Source organism: Rhincodon typus, chromosome 9 (genome assembly GCF_021869965.1).
Source record: "Rhincodon typus isolate 14 chromosome 9, sRhiTyp1.1, whole genome shotgun sequence".
NCBI classification, from domain to species: Eukaryota; Metazoa; Chordata; class Chondrichthyes; order Orectolobiformes; family Rhincodontidae; genus Rhincodon; species Rhincodon typus.
Window position 1 is genome coordinate 8,887,947 of NC_063340.1, and position 13,966 is coordinate 8,901,912.

Below are 13,966 nucleotides of genomic sequence, written 5' to 3' on the forward strand. Positions count from 1 at the left end.
CCACTGTGTGCTCTGGTTTCCTCCCTCAGTCCAAAGATGTGCGGGATAGGTGGATTGGCCATGCTAAATTGCCCATAGTATTCAGAGATGTGCAGGCTAGGTGGGTTACCAGGATAGGGAAGGGGGATGGGTCTGGGTACTCTTCGGAGGGTCGATGTGGACCGGTTGGGCTGAATGGCCTGTTTCCACACTGTAGGGAGTCTGATTTGATAGTGGGATTTGAACCCAGATCTGGATTAATAAAATACGGGTGTTGCTGGTAGGGCCAACATTTGTTGCCTATCCCCAAACACCTTTATACTGAGTGGCATGGTCAGCCATTTCTGGGGGAAGTTAAATGTCAATCACACTGCGTGGGTCTAGAATCACATGTAAGCCAGACCACATCAGGATGGCAGATTTCCTTCCTTAAAGAATGTTCTGGGTTTTTAACAACAGAAGAAATGTCATGGCTCCACAATGGCCTAACTCCATATACCCGTCTTTGGCCCGCATTCCTTAATGCCTTTGTTGCACAAAACATTATCTACCTCAGATCTAAAATTAACAATGGATCCAGCATCCTCTGCTAATTGTGGAAGAGAGTTTCAAACCTCTCCTACCCTTTGTGTGTAGAAGTGCCATTTAACATCTCCCCTGAATGGCCTGGCCCTAATTTTTTGATAACGCTGCCTAGTTCTAGAATCCCCAACCAGCAGAAATAGTTTAACTTTATCTCCCATTGTTCCCTGTTAATATCTTGAAGACTTTGATCTGATCACCTCATAACATTCTAAATTCGAGAGAAAGCAGGCCTAATTTACATAAAATCACCTTGTAACTTAACCCCTGCAGTCCAAGTATCTTTCTTGTAAACCGATGTTGTGCTCTCTCCAATGCCAATATATCCTTCCTAAGGTGTGGAGCTCAGATCTGCTGACAGTACTCCAAGTAGAGTCTAACCAGGTAAATGGTCACCATTACTGAGATTATCCTTATATATTCCAGATTTATGGATTGAATTGCAGTAACAGCATCTGCCATTGCAGGTTTTGAACCTATGACCCCCCACCAAGCATTACTATGGGCCTCATTGGCATTAGCACTGCACCACTATCCCATACAGAATCTGCAGGATTTCCTGGCATAATTTACAAGAGTATGGGGTACAACTTCATAATGATAAAGGTGTTTAAAAGGGCAAAATATGTGTGGGGAACTAAGACTGTTAAGGAGTAGGGGGAAATGGCTGGTAATTGAGGGTAACAAAAGAGAGCATCCATGAGTGGTGGCATGGTGGCTCAGTGGTTAGAAACGCTGCCTCACAGTGCCAGCAACCCTGGGTTTGATCCCTTGGGGTGACTGTCTGTGTGGACTTTGCACATTGTCCCCGTGTCTGTGTGGGTCCCCTTTGCATGGTCTGGTCTCCTCCCATGGTCCAAACATGTGCAGGTTAGGTGGATCATCCATGGGAAATGCAGTATTGCAGGGATATGGTGGGTTGGTGTGACGTGATGGGCTGAATGGCCTGCTCCCACACTGTAGGAGTTTTATAAGTAGGAAAAGTTGAGGGAAAGTTATTGGCTGAATTCCAATCTGCCTTTTTTCTTTCTTTTTCAAGTAATCTATCAATGCGTGAGGCCAATAAGCTTCCTGATGTGAGCTGTTTTGTTTTCAGGATGGCAAACTTTGAGACACTCGATCTGGCATTTTCCAAAAAGGACTATGGAGATGACAGTGGATTGGCTGTGTACACAGCTGATGCTATTGACTCCTCTATAAAATGGGAGGATATTGGCTGGTTGCGAGAGCTGACTAAGCTGCCCATCGTTCTCAAAGGCATCTTGAGAGGCAAGTCACTGGCTCAACAGCAATATTCACTTCCAGGTGTGGTGTAGCATGTCCTATCTTTGTTTTGTTTCCTGCCTTGTTGAGTTGGAACACCTTTTGTGATATTTTGCTCAGCTCGGTAAGTTTGTCTGTGTGTGGGCAGTGAGCACAAATGTGATGCCATCCACCCTTCATGGCCTGCTCTGGTATTGCTAGTTGTGCACTCCAGTCTTTGTGTTTGGACAAATGACAAAAGAGTTTTGGTGTTTGGGTGTGTTGGGGAAAAGAGTTCAGAATCAAATGGAAGGGGTTGGGGTGTCAGTCCCTTGACGGTATGGGAAACAGTCACATGACTTTCCCTAGATTGACCAATTTGTGGTCAGAAGCTGGGTTCATCAGACTTGTTTCTGGGATGTGGCACTGTCCTATAAAGACAGATTGGGCAACTGGGCTTATATTCTTTTGAGTTTCGAAGATTGAGAGGTGATCTCATCGAACCCTACAAAATACATAGCCTGATGGACAGGACATAGATGTAGGTAAGATGTTTCCCCTGGTTAGGGAGTCTAGAATCAAGGGGCATAGTATAAAAAAATGAGGAGAATGCCACTTAGGTCTGAGATGAGGAGAATTTCAGGGCGTTGTGAGTCTTTGGAATTCTCTAGCACAAAGGGTCTTTGAGTACGTTTAAGGTACAGATTACCAGTGGCGTAAAGGCTTATGGTGATGGGACGAGTTGAAGGCATTGAGGTGTTTGTATTGAATGGTAGAGCAGAATTGATGGACTGAATGACATATTCCTGTCCTAACCCTGTCAAAAATGGAGGGCCAGTTCTCAGGGCCAGGAGCAGCACCTTCCAACTTGGAAGGAGTTGAAGCCTGAAGTTCAGATAAAAAAAGAAAGACAAGTGAGAGAGGTAAAGAGAGAGAGAGAACAAGAGAGGGTACCTGAAACATCCCCTGCATGACTTTTAAGACTTTTCAACCTGAAAGAAAACACAAAGGCCTCGGCAGCTGGGTTGAAACTTGCGGAGAGATGAGGACTTAAGGGATAACATATTGCTGCAGGGTGACTGAGCAGAATGGGAGGGAGGGAATGGCCTCAAAGCCTCAGCCTGAAACACAGCATCATGATTGGGAGGCCTCTTCCAGGCAACCGGCCTAGTCCCTGGTGGTTAGCGTAGTCCCGCGGGCTGACTGGGAAATTCCTGTAAACGGCCAGTTAACTCAGCTGAGTTGGCCAACTGTGGGAGGGTAAACCTTTTGGTTGCCATCCTGCCTCTGGGGAAGTGGGGTGGGCTGGGGGAGGAAGTGGAGTTAGGGAAGGTGGGGTGGGAGTGGAAGTCATTGGTGACTACAGCCCAGCGTGATAGCCAAGTGTCTCGAGTTTCCATCCTACATTCTGCCCTTTCAATCTTACTCATCACTTGCAACAAATGAAAAGGCAAAGGCTCTGACCGTAAGAGAAAAATGTTACACTTTGAAGAACAAAATACCTTGGAACAAAAACGTAGCGCGGTATTGATGCAAAAAGCACGTGTTTGCAGAGAAAGTCTAACGATCCATCTCTGTGCGGAATTTTATTATTCTTTTACAAGTTCGGCAATCAATCATGTTCATTTGACATGGTGAAGTAATTAAATTAAATACACCATTATTACTGTAATCATATTAATAACTTAAAACGATACAAAAACATTTCAGTGGAAGGGTTTCTTAATTAAGATAAATGGAAGTATCAGAGTACAAAGGGAGCCTGACTGACACCTTGGATATGAAACCATGCCACCTATGGCACCTCTTTCAGAATGTACAGCAGAAAGCTAATAAAAGCTAGGCATCGTGCAAGTGTTAAGATGCACGTCTCCGTCCCAGGACCTGACTTGTTTGGAGAAACCTACACTCTCGCAGTTTGTTCAGTCGCTCCTGAATGTTTGTACAGATGCTGTTATTTCATTTTCACGAGAAACTATTTTAGCTACTGTTACTAACTGCCAGGTCTTTGTAACTTTAGCTGATGATGCCAGAGAAGCTATTAAGCATGGAATTAACGGGATACTTGTATCAAATCATGGAGCAAGGCAATTGGATTGTGTGCCAGCCACTGTAAGTTAACTCCCAATGTACCACCGATGGTTATGTTATGGTTGTTTGACATGTAATAAATGGGCTCTGGGTTTTGTTGAGGCTATCATTCGATGTCAGAGCTTGTTTAGCTTCTGGTCATGAAAACAATGAGCTCGACAGCATCTGTGGCAGGTGCAAAGTGTTGCCAGATGCCAAGCTTGAGGTTAGCAATGCTGCTCAGACGCTTGCCATACATCATTACAGGGTGCCAGTTATAAGTTACACCATGAGGCTGCCCAAAAGATATGTGTAAGACTCAAACCCCATCTCCCATTAAATCAGGCAATGAGTCCACAATGCAGGTGAACTAACATACCATGTTCCAGTACATCTGGAGTAAGTAGATCCATAGTGCTGTCAGGAAGGGAGTCCCAGGATTTTGATCCAACGACATTGAGGAGACCTGATATAGTTCCAGGTTAGGATGGTGAATGTCTCAGCGGGGAACTTGCACATGGTGGCATTCCCATGTATCTGATGCTTTTGTCCCTTAAGGTGATAGAAACTGTGGGTTTATAAAGCAGCACAGAGCAGCCTTGGACAGGTACTGCAGTGTATTTTGTAGATGGTACACATTGCTGCAACCATGTCCTGGTGCTGGATGGTATAACAAATAAGCAAGCTGCTTGATCCTTGATTGTGTTAAGTTTCTTGAATGTCGGAGACACAAAGGCCAATGGGGATGGCCGTTTGACTATTCCATTACATTCCTGACATGCGCAGTGTAGATGGGAGATAAGCTTTTGGCAATCAGAAGATAGGTTACTCATTACAGAACTGCCAGCCTCTGATCCACTATGGCATTTATAGGGCTGTTCCATTTCGATTTGTGTTTAATGGTAATCCCACAGTTTGGGAAAGCAAGGTACAAAAGTGGTTTTCTTTATTGCTTTACACTGACTTGCCACTTTGACCCTGTTCCCCTGTGCTCCCTCTCCTCTCCTGTCTACACCCCAACATTGTATCCTTCCTTAATGCAGCGAGGCTGAGAGGAGAAGGAATTGCTGCGGCTAATTTGTGCACAGCAAGCTCCCACAGAAAGCAATGTGACGATGACCAGGATGAACGTTGGCCAGGAATCCAGGCGCAACCTACCTATCTTTTGAAATAGTGCTGCGGGATGATTTACATACACCCGAGAGAACAAATGGGGCTTTGGTGTATTGTCTTATCTGTGAGACTGCTTTTCTGACAGTGCAGCACTCCTTCAGTAGTGCCATCAGTCTAGATCCATCTGGTCAGGTCTCTGGAGTGGCAACTCAATCTATAACCTGCTAGCTCACAGGCAGGAGAGGACAGCGGTGTACCAAAATTCACGGCTCAGAAATGTCAAGGTGCACACTTAATGAAGCTTTTCTCCCACCTTCCCTCAGATTGATGCCCTCGCTGAGATCACAGATGCTGTGGGAGGGAAGGTTGAAGTCTTCCTGGATGGTGGAGTGCGGAAGGGGACTGATGTGCTGAAGGCTCTTGCATTGGGCGCCAAGGCTGTGTTTTTGGGAAGACCAATCCTCTGGGGCTTGGCATACCAGGTAAAGTGGGAGGTGCTTAAAACCTAGGATGCGCTTGGTTGGACCGCTGTGCTGTCTGAGAGTTTGCACCCCCTCTGTTCTGCCACTACTCCTTTTGCCCTCAATCCTGGAGATAGGGCCCTAATTTAATATGGATGCCAATTTCAATGCCAACTGGAGGCCTTGCCCTGGTTTTTTTTTCATTCATGGACTAGGTCAGCATTTATTGCCCATCCCTAATTGCCCAGAGGTCAGCTAAGAGTCAACCACATTGCTGTGGGTCTGGAGTCACATTTAGGCCAGACCAGGGAAGGATGGCAGTTTCCTTCCCAAAAGATGGGTTTTTTTCCCTCCCTTGACAATCAACAATGCATTCCTGGTCAACATTAGACTCTTAGTTCCTGATTTCTACTGAATTCAAATCAGCCATCTGCCATGCAGGTTTTGAACCTGGGTCCGCAGAACATTAGCTGCATCTCTGGATTAACAGCCCCATAATAATACCACTAGGCCATCCCATCCCATCCCATCCCCTCTACTCCCCTCTGTGAGTGTTGAAACATCAAGAACAGGAGCACGAGTAGCCTGCACTGTCATTCAATAGGATCATGGCTGATTATCCAACTCAGTCACCTATTCCTGCTTTCTCCCCATACCCTGTGAACTCTTTAGCCCTAGGAACTCAATCTAACTCCTTTTCAGTGTTTTGGCTTCAACCATTTTCTGTGGCAGAGAATTACACACTCTCAGGGTGAAACCATTACTCCTCATTCTCATGAAGAGTGTTGAAATCTGCTTGAAATTTCACTGCCCAGTAGCTGAAAGAGGGAGGATTAGTCTGGTACAAATGGACCATAAAAGGAAGTTCTGTAGTAGAAATAATTTTGCCTTCAGCTACTGATCAGTGCAAACTCTAGGTTGCTGTGTCCTGCAATTGGAATTTCAACCTGGTACCAGGGAAAGAAATAAAGATTTGCATTTATATAGCTCCTTTCACAACCTGAATGGTTTAAAACCAACTAAGTACTTCTGGAGCTGGAGATGTTAATGTTCATTTTAGATCTGAGTTAGATACGTTTTTGTTAAGCAAGTGTATTATGGGGTATGGGCCAAAGTCAGATGCAGTGATTGTAATGAGGTCAGCCAGGTGGACCTCATAGAACGTGAGTTCCCTGATTGGGTTTGTTAACCTGGTCCAATCAGGGAGCCCTGGCTGACAGGTATAAACAGGAGAGTCAGAGGTTCTGTTCACTCTGAGAGCTGGCTCTGAGGAAGCCGACCAGTGTCAAATACTATGCACATGTAAATAAAGGGGGACTTGGTGATGGCTTACTGGTGTCCATGGAGTTATGCCAGCAGGTTTATGGAGTTCAGCCACAGATCAGCCATGATCTCATTGAATAGCAGAACAGGCTCAGAGGGGCTGAATGGTCTACTCATGTTCCAGTGAAGAGTAGCGAAAGTTGTAACGTAGGAATGATGTTAATTTGTGAACAGCAATCTGTCACAAATAGCTAATGATAACCAACAAATCTGGCTTTGTAATGTTGATTGAGGAGTAAATTCAATGCAGCACTAACAGACCTTCGACAACTCCATGAGAGGGATGGTGCACCCTCACAGTTTCACATTGCACACAAAGCACAGCGCCTCTGACTGTACAGTGTCAGTTGCGATTCTAGTGCTCAATCCCTGGAATGGGAATCAAATCCGGAAACCTCTGACACCTGGGCAAGAGTGTTGCGCACTGAGTCACGTCTGACAAAAGGGAGCTGGACTTTATCCCAAGTTGTTCGCCTTTCCGGGCTGGAATTTCTAACCAGTTGAATTCCTTTGGAAAAGCAGGGACCTTTTTTTATTTCTGGCCATCACGTCTGACGGTAAAGTCATGTCAGTGTTTCTTTCTGTTGAGACAATAGGGGGAAGAAGGTGTTTGTGACGTTCTACAGATGCTGAAGGATGAATTCAAGTTAGCATTGGCTCTTGCAGGTCAGTGGCATGTGAATAATTGTCTTGGCATTAAGAATATTGACATAGCACTTTGAATCATATCCTGCCAAAAAAATGAAACTGTCTCCAATATTATTAGTCCAACTATCTGTCAATCTTTTTCTTCAGTTTTCTTCCTCCGATCCTTTACAGAGTCATAGAGTCATACAGCGCGGAAACAGCCCCTTCGGTCCAACCAGTCCATGCCAACCATAATCCCACACTAAACTAGTCCCACCTGCCTGCACTTGGTATATATCCCTCCAAACATTTCTTAATCATGTACTTATCCAAATGTCTTTTAAACGTTGTAACTGTGCCCGCATCCACCAGTTCCTCCGAAAGTTCATTCCGCATACCAACTCTGTGTAAAAAATGTTGTCCCTCATGTCTTTTTAAAATCTTTCTCCTCTCACCTTTAAAATATACCCCCAGTCTTGAACTCCCCCACCCCAGGGAGAAAAAAAAATCCTTTGCTTTCACCTTATCTATGCCCCTCATGATTTTACAAACCTTTATAAGGTCACCCCTCAACTTCCTACACTCCAGTAAAAAAGGTCCCAGCCTACTCTTAAACTCAAACCTGCCTGACACTCTTCAGTTTCAGTTATCATTATTTTACTTGCCTCCTGGCCACTGAATTACTAAATGAGTTGTCAAAAGTCTGAGTCTATTTCATGGTTGACACCTATTTTCCCATATTGACTTGGCTCTGCCAGAAATGACTCACCTGGCTTTGTTTCGCTTTGCGTGTTTTTTTTAAATGAAACTTCGAAAATCCCTTGGTGTGGAGCTAAATGGGCTGGACTTGCTTCAGGTCGTCATGGTGACACAAAGCACTGTATTTGTTGATAAGATGTGAGAGGTCTTATTGAGTCTGTCACTGGAAATAGTCGCCTATTGAGTACGTTGATCAGTACTGACGACCCCCACCCACCCCTTGCCTTGCCTGAGGTATTTTGGTGTTCCCCACTTGTCCAATGAATTATTCACAGTGAGACATTGTCTGGTCACCATTGACAACTGGATGCACTGCCATCTCTTTTCAACCTGCACATCTCTGACGGGCCTGGATTGAGTGGGCGTGGAGATGATGTGTCCACCCGTAGGAAAGACCAGGACCAGAAGGCACAGCCTCAGAGTGAAAGGGCAACCCTTTAGAACTGAGATGGGGAGGAATGTCCTCAGCCAGAGGCTGGTGAGTCTGTGCAACTCATTGCCACAGAGGGCTGTGAAGGCCAAGTCATTGGGTGTATCCAAGACAGAGACAGATAGGTTTTTGATTAGTAAGGGGATCAAGGGTTTTGGGGAGAAGGCAGGAGAATGGGGTTGAAGAGTGTATGAGCCGTGCAGCAGCAGCATTAATGGGCCAAATGGCCTAATTCTGCTCCAATATCTTACGGTCTTGACTTAGGATGTAGAAACAAGGGGAGGCCATTCAGCCCCTGGAGTGTGTTCAATTTGACCCTCGCTGATCTGTAACTTAATTCAATCCATCCACTGTGTTTTCAAATCTCTTAATCTACTTTCCTGACAAAAATTGAGCAATTCTGGTTTTGATAATGGATTATGGCATAATGCAGCCAGGTTAATTCGAAGAATTTGCTCACTAAAGTCCCTTGAGGATTCCTGAATAACAAGTGTTTCCAGTGTAAGTTGGAGCTTGTATGTGAGCACCCTTCTATCCTGGGGGATTCCAGCACAGGTGCTTGGGTTGGTTGACCTCAGAACCATCTTCCTTTGTGCTAGCTCTGGCTCTAACCAATGGGTGCCTCTCCACCTGACTTCATGTTTTTAAGGTTCCTTGATGCCACACTTGGTCAAAGGCTGTTCTCGGTGTCAGGGCAGTCACTGTCAACTCACTCCCCAAGTCAGCTTTTATGTCTATGTTCGAACCAAGGCTGTAACAAAGTCAGGATTGGCGCTGCCGTAACCCATACTGACCATCAGCGAGCAGATTAGTGCCATCCAAGTGGGTAGGCTCAGTGGTCAGCACTGCCGACTGTCAGTGCTAGGGACCCGGGCTCAATCCCACCCTCGGGTGACTGTCTGTGTGGAGTTTGCACATTCTCCCCGTGTCTGTGTGGGTTTCCTCCCACAGTCCAAAGATGTGCAGGTTAGGTGGACTTTCTAAATTGCCCACAGTGTGCATGGATTTGCAGGCTAGGTGGATTAGGGTTATGAGGTAGGGGTTGAGACTGGGAGGGATGCTCTTTAGAGAGTTGGTGTGGACTTGATGGGTCGAATGGCCTGCTTCCACGCCGTATGGATTCTATGATTGTACGTGCTACTTGATAGCACTGTTGACGACACCTTCCATCATTTTGCCTGAGATTGAGAGAAGGCTGATGGCTTGGTGATTGGCTGGGTTAAATTTGTCCTCTTTTTTTGAGGACAGGATTTAACTGAGCAATGTACTGGAACAGCTTAGCAAAGGACATGACTAATACTAAAGAATATGTCATCGGCACTACTGGTGCAATGTTGCCGGGGGCCATTGCCTTCACAGTATCCAATACAGTCAGCTGTTCCTTGATATCGCATAGCACAAATCAAACTGCCTGAAGACCGGCATCAGAGATGCTGGGGACCACTGGAGGAGGCCGAGATGGATCATTCACTTGATACTTCTGGTTGAAGATTGCTGTGAATATTTCAGCCCTTACATTTGCCCTGATGTGCTGCGCTCTGTCATCATTGACAATGGAGGTAACTGTGGAACCTCCTCCACCTGTGAGCTGTTTAATTATCTATTACGCTTCACGGCTGCATGAGGAGAACTGCAGAGCTTAGATTTGATCCATTGCTTGTGAGATTGCTTCGCTGTTTTGCATGCTGCTCCGGCTGTTTATGTGGTTTGTAACATTAACAGATTGACTCCACATATTTTAACTATGCCTTGTGTTGCATACCCTCTGGCAATGACGGAGGCTGATCCCATGGCTTGATAGTAATGATAGGGGGGTTGTGGGGATATGCCAGGCTATGCATTACAGATTGTGGCTGAATAAAATTCTGCTGCTGTTGATGGTCCACAGAGCCTCATGGATGTGTTTTAAGTTTTAAGTTGCTAGATCGGTTTGAAATCCATCCCATTTAGCACACAACACTCAGAGGGTATGCTTAGGGTGAAGGTGTAGCCCAGTCTTCACCAGGACACATGATGGCTACTTCTAAAGGCAAGCAAACAGCTGTTTCACTTGGCAAGTGTTTTCAGAGCCTTGGATAGTGAGAATGGAGGAAGTGAATGGGCAAGTGTTACACCTTCTATGATTGCATAGAAGGTGCCAAAGGTGAGCAGGGAAGTGTTGGGAGCAATGGATGAGTGGGCCAGGGTATCCCAGAGGGAATGGTCCTTGTGGAATGCTGACAGTGTGCGGTGGGGAAGACGTGTTTGGCAGTGATATCTTGCTGGAGGTGGCAGAAATGGCAGAAAAAGATCCTTTGAATGTGGAGGCTTCTTGGCTGGACTGTTAGGAGGAGCATTATTACTGTCCTGGGAGGGGGAGGGGAGAGGGCAGAGGTGTGGGGAATACGTCGGATGCAGGTGAGGGCCCTGTCAACTGTGATGGGGGGTTATCCTCAGTTGAGGGAGAAGGAGAACATGATTGGGGGGGACCCCTGTGGAAGGTGACATCATCTGAACAGACGTGACGGAGATGGAGAAACGGGGGGAATGAAGTGGGGTCCTTACAGGGAGCTGGCTGTGTGGAAAGTGTCGTCAAAGTAATTGCGGGAGTTTGGTGCATTTGTCATGGATATTGGTGAACAGTTTGTCCGCAGAAATGGAAACAGTGAATTCAAGGAAGAGAAGGGAAGAGTCAGAGATGGACCAGGTGAAGTGAGGGAAGGGTTAGTTACAGCATGTCTTTTAGTGCCAGGAGGGACAGCTCTTATTATCTTCACCTTGTCCAATATTCCTTTCAGCGTATCTTCTGCGTGGGTGGCACAACTGACATGAAGCCTCCTGTGCGCTGGGCTGTGATAATTCTGAAGCCCAATACCCCAAATACTGGAAATAAATGACCAGTTTAGTGCAGGCAGTGGGGGGGTTTAGATTGCAAAGTTCTGACCTGAACTGCAAATTCTCAGTCAGTTCCAGACTTGCTCGAAAACATAACAACAATTAGTCTTCTTTGCCTGAGCTTTTTTCCCTTTGTTTTTCATTCTGGGCAGGTTAGCGCAGATAAGACAAGTTTTCACACATTTCCCTGGACCGTAAAAGAGATATATGCAGCGTGGTAACGTCACTGAACACGGAACTGAGGGGCCGAGACTAATGCACTGGGGTTCAAATTGCAAGGCAGCAGCGAGCGGAATTTCAATTCAGTTCATAAATCTGGAACAGACTACTCTCAGTAATGGTGCCATGAAGCAATCGTCGATTGTGGTTAAAAAAGAAACATCTGGTTCATTAATGCCTTTTAAAAGAAATCTACTGTCTTTATCCAGTCTGGCCTACTTGTGACTCCAGACCTGAATGGACATCACTCTTACTTGGCCTATAAAATGGCCATTCATTTCAAGGGAAATTTAAGGTGGGCAACAATTGTTAGCTTTGCTGACAGTGTGCACATCTCATGAGAGAACAAAATTAGAATTCTGGTAGGTTACTGGACAAATGCAAGTATGTTGAAAGACTCAAGGAAACGAGTTCAAAGCATTGAACCTGGAATTATTCAATCAGGCTTTGTTCCTTCTGCATTTCCTTTACCATCCCTTGAAGTAGTGCATTATCCAGAGGTGGGTTGGCCTATCATGCATTGTGAGAGAAATTTCTCAATGGTTTCTCTTCTGCCCCATGACCCTGGAATCCCACAGCGGTCTAAACTTTTCTGCATTACCAATTCTCAATCACAGGTATACCCCCGCCCCTTTCGGAACTCAGTCTGAAGACACGGTGCACAGTTCACGTGCGTCCTGGTGATTTGTCTGTTGAATGCTGCCTCAGGGCAGCCTCTCCCATTTTCTTCACTCCCGCTGTGTCCAAAGTCCAGTATTGAGTGAGCTGCATGACCCGAAGACACGGCCTTCGGGCTCAAGCTCTCCTCCCCACCCCTGCCACGAAAAACAGGCACCGAATTCAGCCCTGCTCCCAGCTCATTGTAGCACTGGAGCCAGCATGTCCCATTGCAGTCTGCAACCTCAACCTTCCAAGCCATTATCTTTGCCATTGCAAAGGCAACCTACTTCCACCTTTAGTCCTTACCCCATCCCTTCTCTTGCCTCAGTCAGCCACATAGCTGTTGTTGGATGGAGTGCCACTGTTTGATCTTGCAGGGACTGACAGTCAATCTGAACCGTACAGACAACCCCCAGCCAATGATTCCCCAATTGGACTCAAAGTGGTGGGCTGATTACCCTACTCTGAACAGATAAGCAGACATGCCACTTAACGTTTGATCTTGATTTCAGACAGAATGATCGAAGCTTGATAGTCACTCAAGAAAGAGCAGCACGGTGGCTAGGTGGTTAGCACTGCTGCCTCACAGTGCCAGGGATCTGATTCCACCCTCAAGCAATTGACTATCTGTATGGAGTTTGCACATTCTCCTTGCGTCTGTGTTGGTTTCCTCCGGGTGCTCCGGTTTCCTCTCACAGTCCAAAGATGAGCAGGGTAGGTGGATTGGCCATGCTAAATTGCCCCATAGTGTTCAGGGATGTATAGGTTAGGTACATTAGCCAGGTGGATGCTCTTCAGAGGGTCAATGTGGACTTGTTGGGCCGAATGGCCTGTTTCCACACTGTAGCGATGCAATGGATGTGCAGACAAGGTGGATTAGCCACGCAAAGTGCAGGGTTGCAGGGAGAGTGTAAGGAGGTAGGATGCTCTTTGGAGAGTCTGTGTGGAATCGTTGAGCTGACGGCCTGCTTCCACACTGTGGGGATCCTATGAAGTGACTGCGAGGTGGCAGAACAGTGGTATGTTGACGTGCCTAAGTCTGGATCTGTCTGGTGCGAGCTGGCATGGGTGAGAAAGCGATCATTGAGACAACACTGGAAGGCTGTAACCCACCCAGAAAGTGCTGGAGACACTCAGCAGGTCTGGCAGCATCTGTGGAGAGAGAAACAGAGTGAACGGCTCTCTTCACAGATGCTTCTCCAGCACCGTCTGTGCTTGTTTCAGATTCCCGGTGTGCACTGAATGTAAATTTTATGGAAGGTTCTGCTTTGAGTTGCAGTTCCCGATGGCAGTCTTAACTTGTTCCTGGGTGTGCGAGCCGACACAATTGACTGGGGTGAGGTTCCGGGGGTTAAAAAGGCAGCTACATCCTGTCCCAGCCACGTCAACATCACTGTCTGCTTCGACTTGTCATAGCTCCCGACAAATTCACTCCGTTATTTCATCTGAGTGCAGTGACGCCAGTTTCTGGTAATTATGTCTGCATGTGTTCACTTGAGTCTCCAGTCAGTGATTAATGTTCCTTTGTGTTTCCGTATCTACGCTGCTCCTCTGCTTTACAGATGATGCTGTTTTTGTCAGTCGTCTAGGAAATAGATATATTTTTGAAATACAGAGCAGAATGGTT

The 13,966-nt window shown here is 46.2% G+C and overlaps 1 protein-coding gene across 1 annotated transcript in view; it reads left to right on the forward strand.

The window, feature by feature from the left end:
• Positions 1-13,755, forward strand: part of hao1 (hydroxyacid oxidase (glycolate oxidase) 1) — a 35,352-nt gene extending 21,597 nt beyond the window's left edge. Inside the window, exons 4-8 of the mRNA XM_048600901.1 lie at positions 1,658-1,830; positions 3,824-3,915; positions 5,310-5,468; positions 7,367-7,436; positions 13,619-13,755. Coding sequence (XP_048456858.1) covers positions 1,658-1,830; positions 3,824-3,915; positions 5,310-5,468; positions 7,367-7,436; positions 13,619-13,755 — 631 coding nt within the window. The remainder of the gene's footprint in view (positions 1-1,657; positions 1,831-3,823; positions 3,916-5,309; positions 5,469-7,366; positions 7,437-13,618) is intronic.
• Positions 13,756-13,966: the final 211 nt, after the last annotated feature.